We start from the raw sequence: 24,022 nt of genomic DNA on the forward strand, positions 1-24,022 counted from the left end.
TAATGGAGGGGGGCTCTGTCCTTGGGGTCTGTACTAATGGAGGGGGTCTGTCCTGGGGGGTCTGTAGTAATGGAGGGGGGTCTGTCCTGGGGGGTCTGTAGTAATGGAGGGGGGCTCTGTCCTGGGGGTCTGTAGTAATGGAGGGGGGCTCTGTCCTGGGGGGTCTGTACTAATGGAGGGGGCTCTGTCCTGGAGGGTCTGTAGTAATGGAGGGGGGGTCTGTCCTGGGGGGTCTGTAGTAATGGAGGGGGGTCTGTCCTGGGGGGTCTGTACTAATGGAGGGGGGTCTGTCCTGGGGGTCTGTAGTAATGGAGGGGGGCTCTGTCCTGGGGGGTCTGTACTAATGGAGGGGGTCTGTCCTGGGGGGTCTGTACTAATGGAGGGGGCTCTGTCCTGGGGGGTCTATAGTAATGGAGGGGGGGTCTGTTCTGGGGGGTCTGTCCTGGGGGGCCTGTAATAATGGAGGGGTGGCTCTGTCCTGGGGGGGTCTGTACTAATGGAGGGGGATCTGTCCTGGGGGGTCTGTACTAATGGAGGGGGGTCTGTCCTGGGGGGTCTGTACTAATGGAGGGGGGTCTGTCCTGGGGGGGTCTGTACTAATGGAGGGGGGGTTTCCTGGGGGGGTCTGTACTGAGTAAGTTCTGTACTGAGGGAGGGGTTTATACTTAGTGCGGGTTCTGCACTGATGGAGGGGGTCTATACTTAGTGGAGGGGGGGTCTGTACTGAGGGGCGACTATAGTTGGTGGAAGGGGGGGTGACCCCAACCCTAGTGATGCCAATGCAGCTGCGGGCTCTTCTTTCCCCCCTCCCTCTCCCTCTTGCGCACGCTGCTGTACTAGTGAGCAGCGCTTGCCAGCACAGCTGCCCACTATGTATCTTCCCCTGCCTTCATATACCCAGGGAAAAAAAAGAATAGAAAAGGAGCAGAGAAGAGGATTGTGGGACATGTAGTCCCGAGGACTGGCAGCCCCACTGTAACACGGAAACTGCAGCTCACACAGCATGCTCAGCTGAATGGGAGAGAGAGAGCCAGGAGCCCGGGAAAGCTTTCAGGGAAGTACACCCAGGACTCCAGAGGGAGAGGACAGTGCTGAGGGAACACCATCAGAGAGAGAACCCTGCTGACCTGCGTCACCAGAGGGAAAGCCACACAGCCTAGCGCCATCCCTGGCAGAGAAAGAAATGGAGTCATTGCCGGAATACAGATCTGGGCTCTACCCAGCGGAGTCGCCACGGGCAATTCAGAGTGAGCTGACTCCTGATCAGAGGAACTGTTGCTGTATCGCTGGGTCAGGTGAGAGGGCCGATCTGCCATTATCTACTAACGTTCATAGGAAATGCAGTCTCTGATCATCTCTTGTACTATGACTGCAGTCTCTGATCATCTCCTGTACTATGTCTGCAGTCTCTGATCATCTCCTGTACTATGTCTGCAGTCTCTGACCATCTCCTGTACTATGTCTGCAGTCTCTGATCATCTCTTATATCCTGTCTGCAGTCTCTGATCATCTCTTATATCCTGTCTGCAGTCTCTGATCATCTCCTGTACTATGTCTGCAGTCTCTGATCATCTCCTGTACTATGTCTGCAGTCTCTGATCATCTCCTGTACTCTATCTGCAGTCTCTGATCATCACCTGTACTCTGTCTGCAGTCTCTGATAATCTCCTGTACTATGTCTGCAGTCTCTGATCATCTCCTGTACTATGTCTGCAGTCTCTGACCATCTCCTGTAATATGTCTGCAGTCTCTGACCATCTCCTGTACTATGTCTGCAGTCTCTGATCATCTCTTATATCCTGTCTGCAGTCTCTGATCATCTCTTATATCATGTCTGCAGTCTCTGATCATCTCCTGTACTATGTCTGCAGTCTCTGATCATCTCCTGTACTATGTCTGCAGTCTCTGATCATCTCCTGTATTATGTCTGCAGTCTCTGATCATCTCCTGTACTATGTCTGCAGTCTCTGACCATCTCCTGTACTATGTCTGCAGTCTCTGACCATCTCCTGTACTATGTCTGCAGTCTCTGATCATCTCCTGTATTATGTCTGCAGTCTCTGATCATCTCCTGTACTATGTCTGCATTCTCTGATCATCTCCTGTACTATGTCTGCAGTCTCTGATCATCTCCTGTACTATGTCTGCAGTCTCTGATCATCTCCTGTACTGTGTCTGCAGTCTCTGATCATCTCCTGTACTATGTCTGCAGTCTCTGATCATCTCCTGTACTGTGTCTACAGTCTCTGATCATCTCCTGTACTCTGTCTGCAGTCTCTGATCATCTCCTGTACTATGTCTGCAGTCTCTGATCATCTCTTATATCCTGTCTGCAGTCTCTGATCATCTCCTGTACTATGTCTGCAGTCTCTGATCATCTCTTAAATCCTGTCTGCAGTCTCTGATCATCTCCTGTAGTATGTCTGCAGTCTCTGACCATCTCCTGTATTATGTCTGCAGTCTCTGATCATCTCCTGTACTATGTCTGCATTCTCTGATCATCTCCTGTACTATGTCTGCAGTCTCTGATCATCTCCTGTACTATGTCTGCAGTCTCTGATCATCTCCTGTACTATGTCTGCAGTCTCTGATCATCTCCTGTACTGTGTCTGCAGTCTCTGATCATCTCCTGTACTATGTCTGCAGTCTCTGATCATCTCCTGTACTATGTCTGCAGTCTCTGATCATCTCCTGTACTCTGTCTGCAGTCTCTGATCATCTCCTGTACTATGTCTGCAGTCTCTGATCATCTCCTGTACTATATCTGCAGTCTCTGATCATCTCTTAAATCCTGTCTGCAGTCTCTGATCATCTCCTGTAGTATGTCTGCAGTCTCTGACCATCTCCTGTAGTATGCCTGCAGTCTCTGATCATCTCCTGTACTATGTCTGCAGTCTCTGATCATCTCTTAAATCCTGTCTGCAGTCTCTGATCATCTCCTGTAGTATGCCTGCAGTCTCTGATCATCTCCTGTATTATGTCTGCAGTCTCTGACCATCTTCTGTATTATGTCTGCAGTCTCTGACCATCTTCTGTATTATGTCTGCAGTCTCTGACCATCTCCTGTACTATGTCTGCAGTCTCTGATCATCTCCTGTATTATGTCTGCAGTCTCTGATCATCTCCTGTACTATGTCTGCAGTCTCTGACCATCTCCTGTACTATGTCTGCAGTCTCTGACCATCTCCTGTACTATGTCTGCAGTCTCTGATCATCTCCTGTATTATGTCTGCAGTCTCTGACCATCTCCTGTACTATGTCTGCAGTCTTTGATCATCTCTTATATCCTGTTTGCAGTCTCTGATCATCTCTTGTACTATGTCTGCAGTCTCTGATCATCTCTTATATCTTGTCTGCAGTCTCTGACCATCTCCTGTACTATGTCTGCAGTCTCTGATCATCTCTTGTACTATGTCTGCAGTCTCTGATCATCTCCTGTACTATGTCTGCAGTCTCTGATCATCTCTTGTACTATGTCTGCAGTCTTTGACCATCTCCTGTATTATGTCTGCAGTCTTTGACCATGACCATCTTCTGTAATATGTCTGGGGGCTCCTTCTAACAGACTCTCTAACAGAAGCCCTCTCTGTGTGCATCAGAGAGACTCCCCTCCAGGTCTCATTAGTGTACACTCTTCCTGTATTCTTTATTATTATTTATTATGTATTTCTTTATTAAAAGATCACAGGAGGATCCCAGGGTAACAAAGACTTCTTAGGGGAGCATCTCTGTGTTTGAGTCGTTGCCATAGAAACATTTGTAAAGGGGAGGAGTTGGTAAGATGACCACGCCCATGTGGGGGCGCCAGAAATATTTTTGCACCCGGGCTCCGGTGACCCTAGGATCGGCCCTGCATATTAGTCTAATTGCTAGAAACTGCTTTGCATTTTACCAGGTCTTTCCAAGGAACAGGTTACCAAACCTGGGCCCCCTAATGCACCTGGAGTTGCAGAGATTTTGCCTGGGTCAGGTCAAAGTTCAAATGGAACTCTGTCCTTTCACAGAAGACCTCTACTGCTGGAGCTGTAATAGCGTGTGCTTTGAAAAGCCTGAAAAAAATCTCCTTACAAACTTTGATGACAGATTTTTTTTCTTCCTCCACCTGGTGGCTGAATTGTGGTGTTACTATTTTAATCTGGAACCATGTATTTTCTGCAGTTAACTTTAAAGCATTAAAAAATCCCAAACCCAAAAATGTATTATATTGCAGCTTCTCTAGATGTGATGGCTGCATTAGTATTTTTTTTATGGTTTCTCTCCCTTTATTTTCATTTGGTGAGCTGGCCAATAACAAACCTCCTGTACTAGAGCACCACCATAGCAGCATTGTCAGTCTGGGGGGGGGGGGTGTTAGATGGACTAGCAGATTTAGATACGCTAACAAACTGAAGCCAGATTTCAGATCATACGTTATAATCAGTTACAGTAACATTTTTTTTTCCCTTTTGGGATAAAGGTTTTACATAAATATATAAAAGCTGATCATTTTGGGCACCCCTATCAGTAATAAATTGTTTGTCTTATCCTGTCTTATCCTTGTAACTGCTACATCTGCAAGAGAGAAATTATTTTTCTGCAAAATAATAGATTTATTGGCCAGTTTACCAGATGAAAATAAAAGAAAGAAAACTAATGCAGCCATCACATTTAAGAACTGCAAAGCTGCAATATAATAAATGTTTGTTTTTGGGTTTACTATGGCTTTAAGGCTTAGTTCACGCTACTATGGGTGTGCAGGTGCATGCCTGTTTCCAGCACATTCACATGTGTTGCGCGTAGGGCAGCCCATTCCAGAAGTCCCTGACACTTTTGTACAATTGGGTCATGCCAAGCACACAGTTGAAGATAGGTGGGGGTGCCAATAAGAATAAAAGAGCTAAAGGGCACTGCGTTTCTTTGCATGTCACGATTTTGTGCACGTATATGTTGCCCAAGCCTTAGACACAGATGTAAAATAACTTTTCACAGAGGCCGGATCCACCGGTATTATAGCAATGGTAATCCGGGAAAGTGTTGATCACCCCAAAAAACATTTGAATCTAACCCCACAATTGTTTCATTAAATAAGGGGCTGTCAATGGAGATCAACATGTGTCATCATTAAAGGAGAAGTTTTGGGTTCACAAAAAAAAAAACAAACAAAAAAAAATTGCGCATACTCACCTCTATTCTGTAACTGTCCAACACTGGCTCTAAGGCCAAAAAGCGGGTGGTCACATGACCACTGATTGCCCAGTTCTTGGTCTGCTCACCCATAAAGATCACTTTCTGCTTTCATTTCTCCACCCATAAGCAATAGTCCTCATATCTGGCTAGTGATGTGTGATCAATATTACATTGTATCGTCTCTGGTCATATTCCCCTATAATGGTTTAAGTTTTTGTACCTTTAGGGTGAAGTCACTCTCCTGGATTTTGGCCAGTGTGGCGTTCCTCTTCTGGCAGTCCCCATCTGCCTTAAATCGAACATCTTTCTCACTGGAGAAATAGTAACACGCCTCATTTATCTGCTTCCAACCCACGGGACAATAGGGGTCCATGCCTGGAGAAGACAAGGGAGGGGGGGGGGCTAAATAAGAAGATCAGAGATAATTGGGGATTTTCCAGGATTGAGGGGGTCTTCTGTCTTTATAAGTATTTTATTAAACAATAACCAAGGGTGTTCCTTGACTTTTCTCTTCTGACAGCAAGCCTGTATCTGTTGTTCAGTCTGTGTCTCTATCCTCACCTGTGTCTGATCAGTCTGTGTCTCCACTGTCACCTGTGTCTCTTCAGTCTGTGTCTCTACCCTCACCTGTGTCTCTTCAGTCTGTGTCTCTACCCTCACCTGTGTCTCTTCAGTCTGTGTCTCCATCCTCACCTATGTCAGTTCAGTCTGTGTCTCTACCCTCACCTGTGTGTTTAGTCTGTGTCTCTACCCTCATCTGTGTCTCTTCAGTCTGTGTCTCTATCCTCACCTGTGTCTCTTCAGTCTGTGTCTCTACCTTCACCTGTGTCTGTTCAGTCTGTGTCTCTACCCTCACATGTGTCTGTTCAGTCTGTGTCTCTATCCTCAACTGTATCTGTTCAGTCTATGTCTCTACCCTCACCTGTATCTGTTCAGTCTATGTCTCTACCCTCACCTGTGTCTCTTCAGTCTGTGTCTCCATCCTCACCTATGTCAGTTCAGTCTGTGTCTCTACCCTCACCTGTGTGTTTAGTCTGTGTCTCTACCTTCACCTGTGTCTGTTCAGTCTGTGTCTCTACCCTCACATGTGTCTGTTCAGTCTGTGTCTCTATCCTCAACTGTATCTGTTCAGTCTCTATCTCTACCCTCACCTGTGTCTTTTCAGTCTGTGTCTCTACCCTCACCTGTGTGTTGAGTCTGTGTCTCTACCCTCACCTGTGTCTGTTCAGTCTGTGTCTCTACCCTCACCTGTGTCCCTTCAGTCTGTGACTCTACCCTCACCTGTGTCTGTTCAGTCTGTGTCTCTATCCTCAACTGTATCTGTTCAGTCTCTATCTCTACCCTCACCTGTGTCTTTTCAGTCTGTGTCTCTACCCTCACCTGTGTGTTGAGTCTGTGTCTCTACCCTCACCTGTGTCTGTTCAGTCTGTGTCTCTACCCTCACCTGTGTCCCTTCAGTCTGTGACTCTACCCTCACCTGTGTCTGTTTAGTCTGTGTCTCTATCCTCACATGTGTCTTTTCAGTCTGTGTCTCTGCCCTCACCCGTGTCTCTTCAGTCAGTGTCTCTACCCTCACATGTGTCTGATCAGTCTGTGTCTCTACCCTCACCTGTGTCTGTTCAGTCTGTGTCTATACCCTCACCTGTGTCTCTTCAGTTTGTGACTCTACCCTCACCTGTGTCTGTTGTTCAGTCTGTGTCTTTACCCTCACCTGTGTCTCTTCAGTCTGTGTTTATACCCTCACCTTTGTCTGTTCAGTCTGTGTCTCTACCCTCACCTGTATCAGTTCAGACTGTGTCTCTACCCTAACCTATGTCTCTTTAATCAGTGTCTCAACCCTCACCCATGTCTGTTCAGTCTGTGTCTCTACCTTCACCTGTGTCTGATCAGTCTGTGTCTCTACCCTCACCTGTATCTGTTCAGTCTGTGTCTCTACCCTCACCTGTGTCTGTGGTTCAGTCTGTGCCTCTTCCCTCACCTGTGTCCCTTCAGTCTGTGTCTCTACCCTCACCTTTGTCTCTTCAGTCTGTTTCTCTACCCTCACCTGTGTCCCTTCAGTCTGTGACTCTACCCTCACCTGTGTCCCTTCAGTCTGTGACTCTACCCTCACCTGTGTCTGTTCAGTCTGTGTCTCTGCCCTCACCTGTATCTCTTCAGTCAGTGTCTCTACCCTCACATGTGTATGATTAGTCTGTGTCTCTACCCTCACCCGTGTCTGTTCAGTCTGTGTCTCTACCCGCACCTGTGTCTCTTCAGTCTGTGTCTCTACACTCACCTGTGTCTGTTCAGTCTGTGTCTCTACCTTCACCTGTGTCTCTTCAGTCTCTATCTCTACCCTCACCTGTGTCTGTTCAGTCTGTGTCTCTACCCTCACCTGTGTCCTCTCAGTCTGTGTCTCTACCCTCACCTGTGTCTCTTCAATCTGTGTCTCTACCCTCACCTTTGTCCCTTCAGTCTGTGTCTCTACCCTCACCTGTGTCCTCTCAGTCTGTGTCTCTACCCTCACCTGTGTCCTCTCAGTCTGTGTCTCTACCCTCACCTGTGTCCTCTCAGTCTGTGTCTCTACCCTCACCTGTGTCTGTGGTTCAGTCTGTGCCTCTTCCCTCACCTGTGTCCCTTCAGTCTGTGTCTCTACCCTCACCTTTGTCTCTTCAGTCTGTTTCTCTACCCTCACCTGTGTCCCTTCAGTCTGTGACTCTACCCTCACCTGTGTCCCTTCAGTCTGTGACTCTACCCTCACCTGTGTCTGTTCAGTCTGTGTCTCTGCCCTCACCTGTATCTCTTCAGTCAGTGTCTCTACCCTCACATGTGTATGATTAGTCTGTGTCTCTACCCTCACCTGTGTCTGTTCAGTCTGTGTCTCTACCCGCACCTGTGTCTCTTCAGTCTGTGTCTCTACACTCACCTGTGTCTGTTCAGTCTGTGTCTCTACCTTCACCTGTGTCTCTTCAGTCTCTAGCTCTACCCTCACCTGTGTCTGTTCAGTCTGTGTCTCTACCCTCACCTGTGTCCTCTCAGTCTGTGTCTCTACCCTCACCTGTGTCTCTTCAATCTGTGTCTCTACCCTCACCTTTGTCCCTTCAGTCTGTGTCTCTACCCTCACCTGTGTCCTCTCAGTCTGTGTCTCTACCCTCACCTGTGTCTCTTCAGTCTGTGTCTCTACCCTCACCTGTGTCCCTTCAGTCTATGTGTCTACCCTCACCTGTGTCCCTTCAGTCTTTGTCTCTACCCTCACCTGTGTCCCTTCAGTCTGTGTCTCTACCCTCACCTGTGTCCCTCCAGTCTGTGTCTCTACCCACACCTGTGTCTCTTCAACCTGTGTCTGTTCCATCTGTGTCTCTACCTTCACCTGTGTCTGTTTATTCTGTGTCTCCACCTACACATGTATCTGCTCAGGACTGGACCCAGGACTGGGACAGGGCTGCTCCAGGTCTCAAACTATTTATGTGTTCTTCAGCCACTTACTGGGCACACCTTCCCAGGTCTTGGCTGAAGCCCTATAAAAATGTTGACAGCTCATTTGATTTCCCAGCCCAATATTATTCTAGAACAGGGGTCTCCAAACTGTGGATCTCTAGTTGTTCAGGAACTACAATTTGCATCATGCCTAGTCATGCCTGCGAATATCAGAGTTTTACAATGTCTAATGGGACATGTAGTTCCACAACAGCTGGAGGGCCGTAGTTTGGAGATCCGGGTTCTAGAATCTTCTAGGATATGGGGGGAAACAATCAAACCTTCAACCTTGGAAACACAGAACCACCCAAAGTAATTAACAAATACTCCATTGATTATAGAGGCACCAAAAAGATCCTAGCAGCCTAACTAGGAGGGTGCTGCACATATTAAAAGAAACTATATTAAACTATATTAAAACCACAACTATAATACAAACCTGTCACTTTCTGTTTAGAGATATCTTCAGGTTGCTGGATGTTCAATCAGATTTTATGTGAAGCCACCATCAGCCTCATCTGGACTTCTGGGTTAGACTGATATGTAACTAGCTCTCATCTCCTGAGCGTTGCTATTTGTCATTGGGCCTCCCCTCCCATCGGAGTTCATCATATCATCTTGCACATCAGAACTCCCAGATTTTCACACATCTTCTTTAAAAGGGATTAAAGGATAAGTTCAACTTTGCAACATGTTGCATGTTCCACCCGTTTTTAGGGTGAAATATGTAACAGATTCCAACATCTGCAGCCTTTCCCCCAATCCCCTCCAGTGGGTAGGGGGTCTTTACTCTGCCCCCGCTGTCACAATTTGAAAACAGTGTGGCCATGCAGGGCTCAGCCTACATGGTCACATCATTCATTTACAGTTTCCTGTAAATAAATGCCCACAAGTTTCATCGGCCATTGCGGCTGACGGCTTGTAGTTCTCAATGAACTGCGAGGGTGCTGGTGACCGCTCTTATAGTTCATTGATCTTCCTGCTCTCAAGTAACTGCTTACCTGCGAGATTGGGGCAGACAGCTATGCTGAGGGTCTGCAGGAGACTGAGATTGCACCCACAATCTGATCATGGGTGCAGTGTTCTGCAGACTCAAAAAATAAATAAATAAATGCACATTATTTTTTTACCTGCACTAATTGTGCATTTATTATTTTGTTTTCAAAAGATGAACATATCTTTAAAAGCATATCTGTATAGTTTTCTTTTTTTTTTGGGGGGGGGGGGGGGGGTAGTGTTGTCTAGAGTAGGTAATGTTTGACCCCATATGTATCATATGGACACATATTCTATGTGGCCTTACACATGCTATTCTAAAACAAGAACTTACCCAAGTCTTCTTCATAGTTCTCCCCATTGTCACCTAGAAAAAAAACAAAAGCTAAGTTATACCATAATACTTTGACATCGGTCAACAGGATGAAATCACTACCAAAATGAATATCAATCCATCTTACAATATTTAAGTAAATCTACAGTTAGTAGGGTGGGAACACAGCAAGTACTCGGTAATCAACCAACATTCATTGAAAGTAGCCAACTGTATTGAACTTGTACATTACATCACATTTCTGTCTTACTACAAGATGCCTATCATTGTCCCTTTACATAAGTGTCCCATTAGAGTCTCCCTTACATCAGTGTCCCATCAGAGTCTCCCTTACATCAGGGTCCCATCAGTGTCTCCCCTACATCAGTTTCCCATCAGAGTCTCCCTTACATCATTGTCCCATCAGAGTCTTCCTTACATCAGTGTCCCATCAGAGTCTCCCTTACATCAGTGTCCCATCAGTGTCTACCCTAGATCAGTGTTCCATCAGAGTCTCCCTTACATCATTGTCCCATCAGAGTCTCCCTTACATAAGTGTCTCCCTTACATCAGTGTCCCATCAGAGTCTCCCTTACATCAGTGTCCCATCAGAGACTCCCTTACATCAGTGTCCCATCAGAGTCTCCCTTACATCAGTGGCCCATCAGAGTCTCCCTTACATAAGTGTCCCATTAGTGTCTCCCTTACATTAGTGTCCCATCAGAGTCTCCATTACATCAGGGTCCTATCAGAATCTCCCTTACATCAGTGTCCCATCAGAGTCTCCCTTACATCAGTGTCCCATCACAGTTTCCCTTACATCAGTGTCCCATCAGTGTATCCCTTACATCAGAGTCTCCCTTACATCAGGATCCCTTCAGAGTATCCCTTACATCAGGGTCCCTTCAGAGTTTCCCTTACATCAGGGTCACTGTGTCCCATCAGTGTCTCCCTTACATCAGTGTCCCATCAGTGTCTCCCTTACATCAGTGTCCCATCAAAGTCTCCTTTGCACCAGGGTCCCATCAGTGTCTCCCTTACATCAGTGTCCCATCAGAGTCTCCCTTACATCATTGTCCCATCAGTGTCTCCCTCACATCAGTGTTCCATCAGTGTCTCCCTTACATCAGTGTCCCATCAGTGTCTTACATCAGGGTCCCATCAGAGTCTCCCTTACATCAGTGTCCCATCAGACTCTCCCTTACATCAGTGTCCCGTCAGTGTCTCCCTTACATCAGTGTCCCATCAAAGTCTCCCTTCATCAGGGTCCCATCAGTGTCTCCCTTACATCAGTGTCCCATCAGTGTCTCCCTTACATCAGTGTCCCATCAGTGTCTCCCTCACATCAGTGTCCCATCAGTGTCTCCCTTACATCAGTGTCCCATCAGTGTCTTACTTACATCAAGCTCCCATCAGAGTCTCCCTAACATCAGTGTCCCATCAGTGTCTCACTTACATCAGTGTCCCATCAGAGTCTCCCTTACATCAGTGTCCCATCAGTGTCTCCCTTACATCAGTGTCCCATCAGTGTCTCCCTTACATCAGTGTCCCATTAAAGTCTCCCTTGCATCAGGGTCCCATCAGTGTCTCCCTTACATCAGTGTCCCATAAGTGTCTCCCTTACATCAGTGTCCCATCAGTGTCTCCCTTACATCAGTGTCCCATCAGTGTCTCCCTCACATCAGTGTCCCATCAGTGTCTCCCTTACATCAGGATCCCATCAGTGTCTTACTTACATCAGGATCCCATCAGAGTCTCCCTAACATGAGTGTCCCACCAGTGTCTCACTTACAACAGTGTCCCATCAGAGTCTCCCTTACATCAGTGTCCCATCAGTGTCTCCTTTACATCAGTGTCCCATCAGAGTCTCCCTTACATCAGGGTCCCATCTGTGTCTCCCCTACATCAGTGTCCCATCAGAGTCTCCCTTACAACAGGCTCCCATCAGCGTCTCCCTTACATCAGTGTCTCCCTTACATCAGTGTCCCATCAGAGTCTCCCTTACATCAGGGTCCGATCAGTGTCTCCCCTACATCAGTGTCCCATCAGAGTCTCCCTTACATCATTGTCCCATCAGAGTCTCCCTTACATCAGTGTCTCCCTTACATCAGTGTCCCATCAGAGTCTCCCTTACATTAGTGTCCCTTCAGAGTCTCCCTTACATCAGTGTCCCATCAGAGTCTCCCTTACATCAGTGTCCCATTAGTGTCTCCCTTACATCAGTGTCCCATCAGAGTCTCCCTTACATCAGTGTCCCATTAGTGTCTCCCTTACATCAGTGTCCCATCAGAGTCTCCCTTACAACAGGGTCCCATCAGTGTCTCCCTTACATCAGTATCCCATCAGAGTCTCCCTTACATCATTGTCCCATCTGAGTCTCCCTTACATCAGTGTCCCATCAGAGTCTACGTTACATCAGTGTCCCATCAGAGTCTACGTTACATCAGTGTCCCATCAGAGTCTCCTTTACATCAGTGTCCCATCAGAGTCTCCCTTACATCAGTGTCCCATCAGAGTCTCCCTTACATGTGTCCCATCAGAGTCTCCCTTACATCAGTGTCCCATCAGAGGCTCCCTTACATCAGGATTCCATCAGAGTGCCCCTATATCAGAGTCCCCTTCAGAGTGTCTCCTTACATCAGGTCAAAGCAGAGACCATAGGCAGCCTCTACTGGCCTGAATGCTCAACCTGTGCACACTGTGGATACGCCACTGACCCTAACCACAGGGCAGATAAAGACCTCTTGTAGATCAAACCTGGCCTAAAGGTGAAAATAAATAAAATTGAAGCGCAAATCTATGGAAAATCGACAATTGTATGGACAATTTCAAACAAATATATATTTTTTTCTAAGAAAGATGGACATCTTATGGTTCTTAAATTCCCAGCTCCTTACTAGAACATTCTGCCAATATTTTGTGTGTAAAATTAACATAAATTTATATTTATTAATAATTAGTCCTATGCAGAAAAAGGTGCAACTGCAAATTCTCTGTGTAAATGTCTAAATAAAGTGCGAGTGCTTGTTTAATAATTGTATGTCCGTGTTAGCACAATATTCAATGTGATAAAAGCAAAACTCTCTTTGAAATGTTGTGTGTAATGCTAATTAACTCCTGCAGAAAACTGTTAATTGAATTGTGACAGCCAAAAATATGTAAAAAATTAATGTGGAAAACACCTCCTAAGACCAGACCAATATGCACCCCAACTTAAACTGTGCAGAAACGTATATATGCCATGATTATATGTAGAAAAATATTATAAATTATGCAAAATATCAAACCAGCAACAAACAATAAAAAGTTCCTAATATCCCCCAAAGTGCATGCATGCAACAAAAAAGTTCCAAACAACAGATTGAAATTCTCAAACAAAAAACTGGAAAAACTATTCAGATGAGTGCTCCTTTCGTCAGAAAAGTCCTAAAGTGACTCACCAGAGGCTGTGGCTGGTAACATTATAAACCATCAATTACAAAGGATTGAATGCTTAGACAAACACGCTCTCCACTCTTGTGCTAACACGGACATACATTTATTAAACAAGCACTTGCACTTTATTTAGACATTTACAGTTGCACCTTTTTCTGCATAGAACTAATTATTAATAAATATAAATTTATGTTAATTTTACACACAAAATAGTGGCAGAGTGTTCTAGAGAGGAGCTGCGAATTTAAGAACCATAAGAAGTCCATCTTTCCTAGAAAAAAAAAATATTTTTTGAAATTGTCCATACAATTGTCAATTTTCCATAGATTTGCGCTGCAATTTTATTTATCTTCACCATCTACTAGTATTTTACTAGAATTAAGTGGAAGCATTCCTAATTGAAATCCACAATTGGCCAGGTATTTCTGTGGAGCTGCTGGAGACTCTGACATTAGGAAGCCACGCCCTGCCTCTAGAAAATATGGCCACTTCCACACAAAGAAACACTGAAGAACAAGGCATGTAACAGGGAATGATCACCTGCAGGTAGACCACAGGCCGTACTGGTGACTATGAGTTGTTGGGAGTCTTAAGTGATCTGTCTGCACTGAGCATTATAAATATGTTTCTGCTTGGCTCTGATTAATCTGTGTACAATGGGTTTTTGTTAAAGGAAACGTGGACATTGTTGGTAGAACACAGCACCGTTACCTGTGTGCTATTAGTGGTTGGTTTTGTGGAGAGGTCAGCCAGTGTGTGAAAGATTTACAGAACTATGTGCTGTCCCCCCAGTTCAAGGAGAGACCTGAACAACCTTGGTTTATCCTCAGGGTCTTTGCTCTGCAGCTGAATGGAAAGTGTGACCCAACCACCTACCTATCAGAACAACATAGGCTGAAAAGCTTGAGGTCAACCTATACCCACTTGGCCAGTGGCGGAATTACCAGGGTCGCAACAGTCGCACTTGCGACGGGGCCCGGCATTCCACCACTGTGGGGGGGCCCAGTGGGGTTGCTATTCACAGGGCCCTGAGCGGAGAGTGTGTCTCTCATCTAACAGCAGCACAGAGACACCGGCATCGATAGTTTGTTTTATTTCTCTCTCTATGCGTCCTCTCTCGCACGGGATGACAGAGGACACACAGCTGATCTCTCCTCATTCTCCCCCCTCCACCCCCCCATGTGCTCCACGGGAAATGTGGGCTCTTTAGCTTCACACTTGACTGCCCGCAGAGCACACAGGAGAGGGGAAGGGGGAGAGAATCAGCTGTCCGAGGGACACATGCCGCTGTGCCTATCCCGCGCTGTTCTGAGGTCTGTAAATCCAAATAGACATGTGCTGGGGGAACGCTATGGGAGGGGGATCTGCACTGAGGGGGGTCTGCATTGATGGGGTGGGGGTCTCCACTGAGGGGGATCTGCATTGATGGGGTGGGGGTCTGCACTGAGGGGGGTCTGCATTGATGGAGGGAGGGGGGTCTGCACTAAGGGGGGTCTGCATTGATGGGGTGGGGGTCTGCACTGAGGGGGGTCTGCATTGATGGAGGGAGGGGGGTCTGCACTGAGGGGGTCTGCATTGATGGGGGGGTCTGCACTGACGGGGGGTGTGTGCTGATGGAGGGGGGTGGTCTGAAATGAGGGGGGTCTGCATTGTGGGGGGGCCTGCACTGATGGAGGGGGAGTCTGTACTGAGGGGGGTGTGAACTGATGGAGGGGGGTCTGCAGTGAGGGAGGGGAGGTCTGCACTGATGGAGGTTGGTCTATACTAGGGTCTATAGTGATAGAGGGGGGTCTATACTGATTGAGGGGGTCTATACAGATAGATGAGAGTCTGCACTGAGGGGGGTCTATACTGATAGATGGGGGTCTGCACTAAGGGGGTCTACACTGATAGATGGGGGTCTATGCTGACAGATGGGGGCTATACTGATAGATGGGGGGGTCTGCAATAAGGGGGGCTATACTGATGGAGGGGGTCTGTACTTAGTGAGGGGGGTCTGTACTTAGTGAGGAGGATCTATACTGCGAGAAGGGGGTCTGTACTTATTGGGGGGTCTGTACTGAGAGGGGGTCTGCAGTTAGTGGAGGGGGGTCTGTACTGAGGGGGGCTATAGTTGGTGGAGGGGGGTGACACCAATTTTTTCCGCACCGGGTGACACCAACCCTAGTGAAGCCACTGGAGAGACACGCTCTCCGCTCAGAACCGTGCTGTCCTGAGAAGACAGAGGACTCTGATGGGCACTGATAGACACCGATGGACACTGATAGAGGACTCTGATGGGCACTGATAGAGGGCACTGATGGACACTGATAGAGGACTCTGATGGGTACTGGTGGACACTGATAGAGTACTCTGATGGACACTGATAGAGGACACTGATGGACACTAATAAGATTTATTGATGAGCACTGAAGGGGAGGCACTGATAGGGGACACCGATAGGAGGCACTGATAGGGGACACCGATGGGAGGCACTGATAGGTGAGACTGATGGGAGGCACTGATAGGGGACACCGATGGGAGGCACTGATAGGATTTACTGATGGCCACTGAAGGGAGGCACTGATAGGGGGCACTGAGAAGGCACTAGGGGGCACTGATAGGGGGCACTGATGGGAGGCACTGGTGGGCACTGATAGGAAGCACTGATGGGGGCACTGAGAAGGCACTAGGGGGCACTGATAGGCGGCACCGATGGGAGGCACTGATAGGATTGACTGATGAGCACTGATAGGCGGCACCGATGGGAGGCACTGATAGGATTTACTGATGAGCACTGATAGGGGGCACCGATGGAAGGCACCAATGGGATTTACTGATGAGCACTGAAGGGAGGCACTGATAGGGGGCACTGAGAAGGCACTAGGGGGCACTGATAGGGGACACTGATAGGAGGCACTGATGAGCACTGAAGGGGGACACTGATAGGGGGCACTGATAGGCTGCACTGATAGGTGGCATTGATGGGCATTGATGAGCACTGATGGGCAGAACTCATAGGCTGCATGGATGGGCACTGAGGAACACTGATAGGCAGAACTAAGGCAGTATTGATGGGCACTGATGGGCAGTATTGAAGAGTATTGATAGGTGGCACTGATGGACGCTGCAATAATGAGCACTGATAGGTGGTGCTGATTGGCAGATTTGATGGGCACTAATAGGCAGCATTAATGAGCACTGATAGGTAACACTTGTAGGCGGCATTGATGGGCACTGATACATGGCACTGATGATTGGGGCACTGATTATCAGTGTAAACAATTTACTGACATTCTTGACAGTTAATGTCAGTCCTTTCCTAACACAAACACAGCGTGGGAGGAAAGGGCTGCGGATAACCGGCAAGTCTGTTTACATGTGATCAGCTGACATCACATGATAAAGGGCCACTGTGATTGTGCTGGATGCACGTCCCAGGGGGCATGCGGGAAGCACGGTTTTGGGAGGATGTCCATGGACACCCTCCCAAAATTGAAAGCCTGGGGCTCGGATGGAAGGGGGGGGGGGCATCATTGTTTCTTCCCCTGGGGCCCTGAAGTTTCTAGTTACGCCTCTGCACTTGGCATATACCTGAGGAACTCAGTTCAGGGATAAACTGACAAGGGACAAGAATTAAACTTTTCAACCTCTTCTTTGACCTGCAAGATCCCACCAGACTCCACACTCTGCACACTTACAGCTTTTGGGAAGACAATCCTTGGCTGCACTCAGCCTCTCCTCCAGGTCATTGAGCTTCTGCTGCTGAAGCTGGGAATGTTTTTGTTCCTCCTGAAGGTCGCTCACAGTCCTCTTTACATTATAAAGTTCTCCTTCTTTCTGGGAGAGCTTGTTCTCCGCTGCCTTCTGTTTCGACTCATTAGTTTTAAGAGAGTTTTTCAAATTAGATATGGTCTGGCTGTCCTTCGACTTCTGCAAGTTGGCTGACCTTAGATTACTTTCACAACTGTCAGAAAATTAAAGGGAAACTATGTTGCAATATAATGTTCACAAAATTAGCCTAGTGGTCATCTGTATATCAGGTAATGTGTCCAGTCACCCTGCCAAACAGCTGCTGAGATAAAACACACAAACCAAGTGATTTCCATCTTTCCACTGATAGAGCGGAACAGTAAAACACCATAACTCTGCACAATGATCAGTAGGAAGCAAAGACTTGTGTTTGATTTTAAACTTTGAGCTACTGGCAGATAATTGGCTGCTTAGATAGTTGTATGAATAGGCAGGTGTGTGCATGTTAACCTAAGGCTGGCCGTACACATATAGATTTTTTTTTCATTGAGCCTGCCTCTATTCTCCATCCACGCAATGCAGTACACATGGACAAATCCCCCTATTGGGCTATTGCATTCTTTCAATCCAGCTTTTTCCATTTTTCAATGGAGGGATGATGGGTGGGAGGTGGGCAACAGGGCCACCCATGAAATAAATTTCAATTTGTTCACCAGGAAAACGGTGTATGGCCAGCTTAATAAAGTGCTTGTTGAGCATTTCATGAACAGTGATGTATACAGTTTGTATTTCTTGATTTAGAAGAAAAGTAATGCACCATTAAAGCAATGTAGTCGTATTTACATGGTTGTCTCAAATTTGGGCCATTATCTCAGTCCAGAAAGTAGATGGTGACCCTGTTAAATGGAAAACGGGGTGGGAGGCTTTCTCCCCTTTGTGTCACACCAGACTAATGGCGAGGACTTTGGAGGATCCTTTGTAGAGTCAGGGTATCACACATAAGAGTGCCAGTACTCTACAGTGGAGGGAGTGCATTCCTATGGTAGAGCTGAATCTTTATAAAAAATAGGACCATATAATTATGTTCCAGGATGACATGACCACCCTCAGGGACACCATAAGATTGTAAAACATATACATTTTAAATAAAACTTTTAACTATGGTTTTACACTATGTGCAGATGCTTGATGAGTTTTCACATGTATCCATGAGTTGTGAAAGCGGTGTCCATCAACACTGAGTTCCTTCAGAAGACTTGGATGTGTTCCTATGGTATGAACTGTACAGATGAATTCTACCCGCTCGATTGACTCATTGCCTTATGGTATTTGGGTCTATATTTTCTGGTAGGGGTGCTTATACTCTCTCTTGTGGCAGGTCTCTACACTATGGTGGAACCCATGGTGTAAATACATACAGACACTCTTGGGTGGTTATCGATACAGGCTTTTATATCTTTGGAGGAACATCACGGTGACATCCAAAGTGGATATTTTTAGTTTTCAAGATTTTTTTGACTTTTTCTGTCTGTCATGGTTTATTTCAGTATTTTTTGCACTTTGACACTTTAGTGTATTGTGTTATCTAATTACTATTCTAAGTGTTGCATAGAAAAATCTGGATGCCGCACACTGGATGAAATAGAAAACTTGTCTTTATTGTAGAAATGGGACCATCAGAAGTACAAGACAATCATGCAAGATGTAGAGGGTCAGCTGGCGCGTTTCACACTCGGAACTGAGTGCTTACTCATAGCTCATGAGCTATGAGTAAGCACTCAGTTCCGAGTGTGAAACGCGCCAGCTGACCCTCTACATCTTGCATGATTGTCTTGTACTTCTGATGGTCCCATTTCTACAATAAAGACAAGTTTTCTACTTCATCTGGTGTGCGGCATCCAGATTTTTCTATTCAACACTTTGCTCTACTCAGCATTTAGCCAGCACCTGGGACTCTTCAACTCTGAAGGCTTCACATTAACTTTACACCTGGGTTTGGATCCACCTGAGCGGTGAAACACTTTCTTAATTACTATTCTAATCACTTTTTAGGGCAGCGCTTGTTTATTATTTGTTTATTGCACAATTCATGTCAATTGTGGTGCTAGCATCTAGAGTCTATTAGCACAGTATCTTTTTTTATGAAAATTTTTGAGGTTTACATCCACTTTAAGCCAGCAATAGATGCCTCGAATCTCGGCCGGTTCAGCAGGGACCATCCAAGATTCACACCATAATCAGCAGGCTAAATGTACCCAGGTTGATCCATTGATTGACTTGAGTACAACCAGCATGTTGGATTTTTGGAATGCAGCTATAGCTGCTAGGAGAAAGCAGTGTGTTCTCTTGGAAGGGATGACTCCCGCACACCCCCCCCCCCCTTCTCCCGCCGGGAAAACACAATAGCTTTGAGGGAAGGAAGTCGGTGTTGATGGAGGAATCAAGCGATTTTCTTTCCTGCAACCTATGGTCTCAGGAAAGAACATCACACCATCTATGGCCTACTTTAGAGCTGGACCCCACTGAAGTCTATAGGAGGTAAACTTGCTGTTGCCAGGGGAACAAGTACCAATGCAAAAAAAAAAAAATCACATTTGGTCAATGCTGTCTCTTGGTATCTCCAATGTTGTGTTTATATTACAGCAGTATGAAACTCCGGGTGGGTGAATGGATTAAAAACTGCTGTGATAGTTTGTTGGGTCTGAGAACGGTGAACAAGCTGGGTTTGCCATGAACCCAGATCTGACCCAAACCCCAATTTCATCCCTATCCAGCACTCGTGTATGGAGGCCTCGGGGTTATGGACATAGATGTGCGCAACCTATTGTATTAGGTTGTGCACCCCAAATCTCAAACAGACATGCCTTTCTCTGCAGCTTCAGCTGCACTGGAGAGTGAATGAATGGGAAGCGCTTTGTGTTGAGTGGCTTCCTGTTTATTCAGAAACCGAAGCATAGTAAACACGTTTTACTATGCATCAGTTATGAATGAACACAGTGAGTATGTTCACTGTTTTCATTTAGAAAAGGAAGGGGCAGGTAAATTACATATTTACTAGTCCCTTCCCCGCTTTCCATTCTAAAACATCCCCCACAGCAGCTGAGGGGAGAGCAGAGGAGGGATGTCAGCAGCACTGCTGGAGCAAAAGGTGCAACACAGGGGTAAACATGAAAAAAATGGAAGAAATCCAGCAGCAGTTCATCAACGAGGACAGACCGATGCTAGCTAAATATCTTTATTGATTATCCCAATGAAAAATTAAATATATACAAAAATTACACCCACCTCCAAAACATGATTAAAAATAAGACAGACGTCTTAATGGGACACGGGTGGCCACCAAACCGATACACACACCTCTCTCACTCGTCATACACACAAACAGACAAATATCTGGGACCCGGGTCTACCACAGGGGCATGGTTAATCAATCAAAATTGAACTGGTTGCCGATAATAGGACAGAGTCCCACGGGCATGCTTCCAAACGAATTTATCTGAAAAGCGCTTGTGCTTAGGGGTTGACGAAAGTTCCCTTGATGTGGTAACTGAGGGTATAGTGGTTCAAAAACAGCAGTGTATACAGTGATATAAATGGCAGTGGGGATTGAAGGCAGAAATCAATTCGGGCTGGTATCTCACAAGGAAAACAAACGTAATGAGCAATACATGATATAGCTCCTGGGTACATGGGGTGCAAAACAGCTCACTGTTTGATGTCTTGTGCAGTTGGATACAGAGCCCTTGAAGGTCCCGGCTTACAGCGAAAACCCCATTAAGAATGCGTCCACTCTGAAAGTCCGTATACTGATGTCAGTGAATTTTCATTCCAACTGGAACGTACGGTGTGTAGTAAGGTTCAGATCATCCGGACTGGTGGTATCCAAAGGCTGTATGGAGAGCCATATCCCAAAGCAGCAGAGTAGATGGTTCACATCAACAGAAGTGACCGTGTGCGGTCAAGGAGATGAGGGAAAATCAGAGGTGGATTATGGTGTTGGTGGAGAGCCCAGTGTGCTAACCACCGACAGTATGATGGCTAGATGCTTACGCGTTTCGCTTGATCTCAAGCTTCCTCAGAGCATGCGCAGTGAGTCAAGGTCCATGCTTAAGTAACCAGATAATTGGAACTCAATTAACCTTCGTTACATGCAACACCTGAACACTACAGCCTAGTCAAAAACGTCATTCACCTATAGTGCAAACACACAACAGTGTACAGGGGCGATCGCAACTGAAGGATAATAAAAATTATATACAGAGGATACCAATAGAACCAATAACTGAATACTTAAATAAATATATAGAAATGGATACATAGAGTAAACATAGATCCACACCTGATAATAGAGAACTTCTTATTCACCTCGGGAGGGGGGTGTTTCTATTCAACGAACTTTGATTAGTCACCCCAACATGTATATACTCAGGTATTGGGCAGCCATCATCTGGATATATACCAATAGAGAGAAGTGGGGACAGCAATGAAAATCCGATTCCAAATGGAGTCTAAGATTATATTGTATAGTTTCCCCAATGGACATCTGAATTATTGTTCTAAAAAGACAGATAAGTTGCATTCATTGTTCAGCCCAAGGGGCTGCATACTATTTAAATAAAAGATCCACATCTTCTCTTTTTGGTATAATATCCTATCAAAGTCCCCTCTTCTAGAGGGAAGGTTAAGTTTGTAAATGCCTTTACATTTAAGGCCCTTCGGTTCACTGTCATGCATTTTCAAAAAGTGCAGCGAGAGGGGACGATCATCATCCTTGTTGATAATGCTCTGGACATGTTCGCCAATTCTGACTTTAAGCTGTCTCTTAGTTTTACCAACATAAATTAGTCCACAGGGACGGGTGAGTATGTAGATCACACGTGTTGTTGTACAGTTTATGAAACTGTTGATTTTAAATTGTTTGCTACTGTCAGAGCTGGCGAACGTGTCCGTCCTATCAACATATCTACAGATATGGCACCTACCACAGGGGTACAAGCCTTTAAGGGGTGGAAGGCAGGTAAGCCAATCCTGTTTTTTGGGTCTGCTGTACTCAGAGTGGACCAAACAGTCCTTTAAATTGGTCGCTCTTCTAGCTGTAAGAAGGGGCCTATCACCAACGATGTTACCAAGTATGGGGGCCTCAGATAGGATATGCCAGTGGCGACTTAACACATTCCTAGTTTGTTCCCACTGTGCCCCAAATTTGGTGATGATCCTAATTGGGGCTTGATTGGGGGTTCTTGATTTTCCCCAGTTTGATTGGTCAAAAGAGACTGTCTATCCGTATGGAGAGCTCTTTTCTTAGCTCTCCTGATGCAGGTATGTGAGTAGCCACGGTCGCAAAATCTCCCATACAGGTCGTGTACCTCGGTTTGAAAATCGCCATCCTCCGAGCAGTTCCTCCTTGCTCGGAGGAATTGGCCTACCGGAATTCCCCGTATGAGAGATTTGGGATGGTGGCTGGAGGCCAGTAACAGTGTATTAGCTGCCGTGTCCTTTCTGAATGTTTTAGTGTGAAGTTTGCCCTCCTTGATATAAATAGAGAGATCCAGGAAGGGCAACAAAGCAGGATCGTGAGTGTAGGTGAGTCTGATATTTCTATCATTATTGTTTAGTTCATCAATGAAGGAAACCAAGTCCACAGGTGAGCCATCCCAAAGCATGATCACATCATCGATGTAACTTAGCCACAGCAGGCAGTGACCAAGGTACATCGGCGAAGGGTACACACATTCCAACTCCCACATACCCAGATGCAGACACGCATATGAGGGGGGCCATGGGGCACCAATCGAAGTGCCCCTAATTTGCCTATAGTATGTTCCAAGGAACTGGAAACGGTTGTTGTCCAGCATGAACTGTAGAAGATCCACAATAAACTCATTTTGTGTGGCCAAAAGGGGAAATTTATTGTCCAGGAAATGCTGTGTCGCTTTAAGGCCCCAGTCGTGTGGAATTGATGTATAGAGCGATTCAACATCAATTCCCACCAGAAGGACTCCCGGTGGTAACGAAATCCAGTCAAGTCTTCCAAGTACATCACGTGTGTCTTGGACAAATGAGGGGACTCTTACCAACTCTTTAATTAGTGAATCTACATATTTACCGACCCTCTCTAGGGGACCCTTTATGGCCGAAACTATCGGTCTCCCCGGGGGGGTCAGTGATGGACTTGTGGAGTTTAGGAATTGTATAAAAGGTGGGAGTGTTGAATTCACGAACACAAAGGTATTTACATTGCTTACGTGTAATGAGGCATTCTTCTAGGGCCATATTGAGTTTAAAGTTAAGATTGGACACAATTTTGGCAAAGGGATTCATGGAAAGCCTCTGATAAGTAGTTTCATCGCGAAGAAGACGCATAGTTTGATCCTCATACATAAGCAAATATGAAGGTAAGTACAGCGCTGCGCCAAAAATTACAAAAAATGTATATACCGATTAGCAGCTAACACACCTATAGACTTAGGTTGGGGTTCAAAATAAAAATAAAAATATAAAACCACTTCCGGTTTAGTAAGGATCTAATTAATGGATGTTAAGCTCCCACATGTACAAGAATAAAAAGTATTAGGTAACAATCAATAAAAACTGTCCCCCGCATATTGCAAAAAGTGATATGTAATAATTATAGCTAAGCCTTGGTTTGCTAGTTCGGAAATGTCCCGAACGCAAACCAAGCCTCGCTTTCATTATGGCCATGCCTCATTGGCTATAGGAGTATAGCAGCGCCGCCGCGCTCCACCTCCTTAGCCAAGCCTCGTTATCAGTGTGAGCGCGATGACGTCACCTCCGCACTCCCAGTGCGGCGTCGATGCGCTCCACCTGCAAGCCAAGCCTCACTTTCATTTTTTCAACCACATTACGTCTCATATGAGAGACGCTGCTGCGCTCCACTGAACCGGAAACGGCCTCAATCTAGGA

The 24,022-nt window shown here is 46.1% G+C and overlaps 1 protein-coding gene across 1 annotated transcript in view; it reads right to left on the reverse strand.

The window, feature by feature from the left end:
* LOC141123171 (uncharacterized) overlaps positions 1–24,022 on the reverse strand; it is a 100,252-nt gene that overhangs the window by 13,927 nt on the left and 62,303 nt on the right. The window contains exons 5-7 of the mRNA XM_073612034.1: positions 17,047–17,312; positions 9,953–9,985; positions 5,387–5,541 (exon numbers count right to left, since the gene is read on the reverse strand). Of these exons, the coding sequence (XP_073468135.1) occupies positions 5,387–5,541; positions 9,953–9,985; positions 17,047–17,312 (454 nt within the window). The remainder of the gene's footprint in view (positions 1–5,386; positions 5,542–9,952; positions 9,986–17,046; positions 17,313–24,022) is intronic.

Source organism: Aquarana catesbeiana, linkage group LG01 (assembly GCF_042186555.1).
Source record: "Aquarana catesbeiana isolate 2022-GZ linkage group LG01, ASM4218655v1, whole genome shotgun sequence".
In the NCBI taxonomy this organism is placed as follows: Eukaryota; Metazoa; Chordata; class Amphibia; order Anura; family Ranidae; genus Aquarana; species Aquarana catesbeiana.